Consider the following 3,177-nt stretch of genomic DNA (forward strand, 5'->3'; position numbering starts at 1 on the left):
GTGACATGAAAAAAAGACATGCACAAGTTGATTTCGCACAACACTCTGGAAAAAACTCCCAGGTAAAAACCAAGGAAAAAAGAACCAGTATGTGATGGATAGATGAAATGTTGAGTGCAAAGTCCAAGAATTTCGGGAAAGACAATATATGATAAGGGGTTTCAAAGCTAACTTAACCAAGTCCCTCTATTGGAGAGGGGACACTGTCCCGTAGGGATCCTCCAAAGGAGGGACTTATGGTGCTATTTCAACCCCGTGGCAGTAGAGAATTAGAAAAATGATGTTTTTCAATCCTCTCTGGACGCGCAATTTGTCACCAGGTAATAAAATTTTGGGGGAGCAAAATGTGCACAACATCATGGAATTTTTTTGTACATATTTTACAAACTTTTTGGGGCCTTGGGTGCCCCATGAAGTCCTTTTTTGTGACTGACAAGTGTCCACTTCATTGTGCATTCCACATTTTGCACTGTACAGAATCTGAAATTCATAATATTACAACTATGATTGCAGCTCAACCAGACAAGTTGAGGATGAGAAAAAATAGGACAAAGAAGGGGACAGCTTAAGCCATCCCAGAAATGTAAATTGGAGAAAAAAAGCTTCAGAAACAAAGACAGCAGATTGATTATAAAAAAGTCTCTGCTAAAAGGGCTAATTCTCTACTGCCGTGGGGTTGACATAGCCTGTAAGTCCCTCCTTTGGAGGTCTCTTTGCTCCCCCAAGGAGGGAATTAGCTAAGTTAGGTTTCAAAGTAGACCCGCGCATGCAACTTGCAAGGCAAGGCAAGCTGGCGTTCAACTCAAGGGCCTGTACCATGGGCCTCAATTTTGAAAAATTTCAACTTTTTTTGCCCTGTACACACAAATTGAAAACTAGCGGAGGGTCCAAATGTAGAAATTCTTCACATTTGGGCTCCAGCCTACATTTCTGCCAGGCTCAGTTTTTGTCCCAAGAAATTTTGAGGCAAATAAATTTGGAAAATTTCAATTTTCATGCCCTATGGTACAGGCCCCAAATGTTGAACGTTGACTTGCAGTCTCCCCGCAAAACTGGGTTATGCAAAGTGACCTGCATGCACGCGCAGGTCTACTTTGAAACCCCCTATATATTGGAATATAAACATGAAAATCACAAGCGGCCAACCCAAAATTAACAAGAAAGGAACTGGTTTTATTCTATTATCGAAATTATTGCTTTAATTTTATCCCATCTCGACGGTATGAGTTCCCTGAGAAGCTTGTGAGCCTTGTGGAAGTCTCGCAATGTATATTTCGCAGAGGTTTGTCGCATCAAATCTTCAGTGACAACCACAGAGTGAAATGAATCACCAGTGCCCTGATTAGCATGATTCATCGCTCTGAACATGCCATCGCTATTTGTGGGATTGCCAATTGCGACTCCTTTTGTGTACCAACCAGTACCCAGCAACCAGTCGACAGAATTTCCTTTATTGGCTTCTATGTGCTTAATTTCCACAACACTTTTCACATTGTCTCGTATGAGCTCGTAGTCGGCGGATTCATCGGCTAGGTCCTTGCGTATTTTAGCAGCCATCGGGTCAAACTCTTCAACGGCTGTAACGGATATCAACAGTTCAATAGATACTCCAGAGAGTATTTGCATGCACTGTTGACTCACTTTTCGTGTCATAGAAGTATGCTAACACGTTCTTCGAATCGAGCTTTGTCATCTTAGCAAATGCTGAGAGGGTAACAAATAGATAAGGATTTAGCATTGGTGTTAGCTTGAATTATTGCCGCCGGTGTAGACCCTACAATGGGACCAACATACATCTGCCTTCAATTAGGAACTTCATGTACATTCCAATATCTAATGAAACCTCGTCCTTCATGTCCTGAACTACTATCTCGATCTTAGGCCCAACGATTGCGTTAGATACAGTACCGTCCCGTACTCTGCGGCTATGTTGATTCCAGGAATCTTTTTGTAGGCCTCAATAAGGGGCCCTTCACCTCTTGCAGTGTACAGCCAAACTTCATTATTCTTGTTTGCGGCCAAATCTTTCAGGAGTGTTTCGGCGCTTGAATAATCTAGACGTGGGATCTGGAGTAGTACCCCCTTTAGACGTGGGGTTGTGACATCCATAGATTGTTTTGTGATTAGTGACTTTTCTCAATGTGTAAATTTCTGAAAGGGGCATGATGATCGACTCACGAAATCGTCAAGAACAATCAGTGTCTTCCCTTTGACATAAGGCTGGAAATATTTTAAACCAGGATGGGGAGTAGCCTCTTGGACTCTTCTAAGTGTTTCTATCTCCTTAATGTGTTCGGGCCTTTTGTATAGATGGAAGTAGCGGTCGCCGAAAAGCGGAGCATTGTTGAGCAAGTCATATAGATCGCCTGTGAGGTTTACACCTTTTGCGAATGTTAAGACTGCCAATACCAGCACGAGGCAAGACATGGTAAACATCGGATGTTAGATGTGTATAAATTGTTGGACGACTTGCCTTCAGACTGGGTCCTCTAAGAGGTGCTTGGATTCGAGCTCAAGAGGACCAAACACATTGAAACTTGAAACAACTCATCCACGCAAGCAAAAGTTTCAAGAAAGTCGGAGGCAATGATGAAACCACTTCCTCCCATTTCTTGTGAGGATCAGTTCGTATATGTATATCTAACTTAACTAAGTCCCTCTGTAATTGAAGGGGGGCACACCGTCCCGCAGGGACCCTTCAAAGCAGGAACTTACATCCAATGCCCAAGTTTTGCCTGACAGCAAAATGATTTATCCCAGAATTTCCTTCTTGTCTCCATAGATCACCCATTTTACATGATACCCCCCAAATACGGGGAGCAAAATGTGCGCTTGATTCTCTGCGTTCATCATGGTGCTATCAGATGTTCATAAGAATTGTATCCCAGCTCTTAAGTTGGCTTGGAACACTTGAAAGCAAGTCTTGCCAAGCCTGTACGCCTAAAAGTGTGAAGGTGTGTACACGGTCAGGATAGATAAATAAAGTATGTTGAACAAGATTCAGTTTCCTAAACATTCCAGTTGTTCCATCTTGTAAATTTTTTCAAATACTCATCTCACATTCTGAATGGTGCTTTGCATAACAAGGCTCAAAATCAGGTTGCCCAATCCTCAACCTTTAAAAATTATTGAAAGGGGGCTGGTGGGGAATGAAAAAAACAACAGGCTGACATGCAA

The 3,177-nt window shown here is 42.4% G+C and overlaps 1 protein-coding gene across 1 annotated transcript; it reads right to left on the minus strand.

The window, feature by feature from the left end:
- Nucleotides 1–1,173: 1,173 nt before the first annotated feature.
- PtA15_9A372 (uncharacterized protein) lies at nt 1,174–2,436 on the minus strand (the record flags this gene model as incomplete). Its single annotated transcript, XM_053172573.1, has 5 exons — nt 1,174–1,577; nt 1,642–1,704; nt 1,795–1,925; nt 1,991–2,082; nt 2,179–2,436. 5 exons carry the CDS (start codon nt 2,434–2,436, stop codon nt 1,174–1,176), a joined length of 948 nt encoding a protein of 315 aa, XP_053023800.1.
- Nucleotides 2,437–3,177: the final 741 nt, after the last annotated feature.

Source organism: Puccinia triticina, chromosome 9A (genome assembly GCF_026914185.1).
Source record: "Puccinia triticina chromosome 9A, complete sequence".
Taxonomy (NCBI): domain Eukaryota; kingdom Fungi; phylum Basidiomycota; class Pucciniomycetes; order Pucciniales; family Pucciniaceae; genus Puccinia; species Puccinia triticina.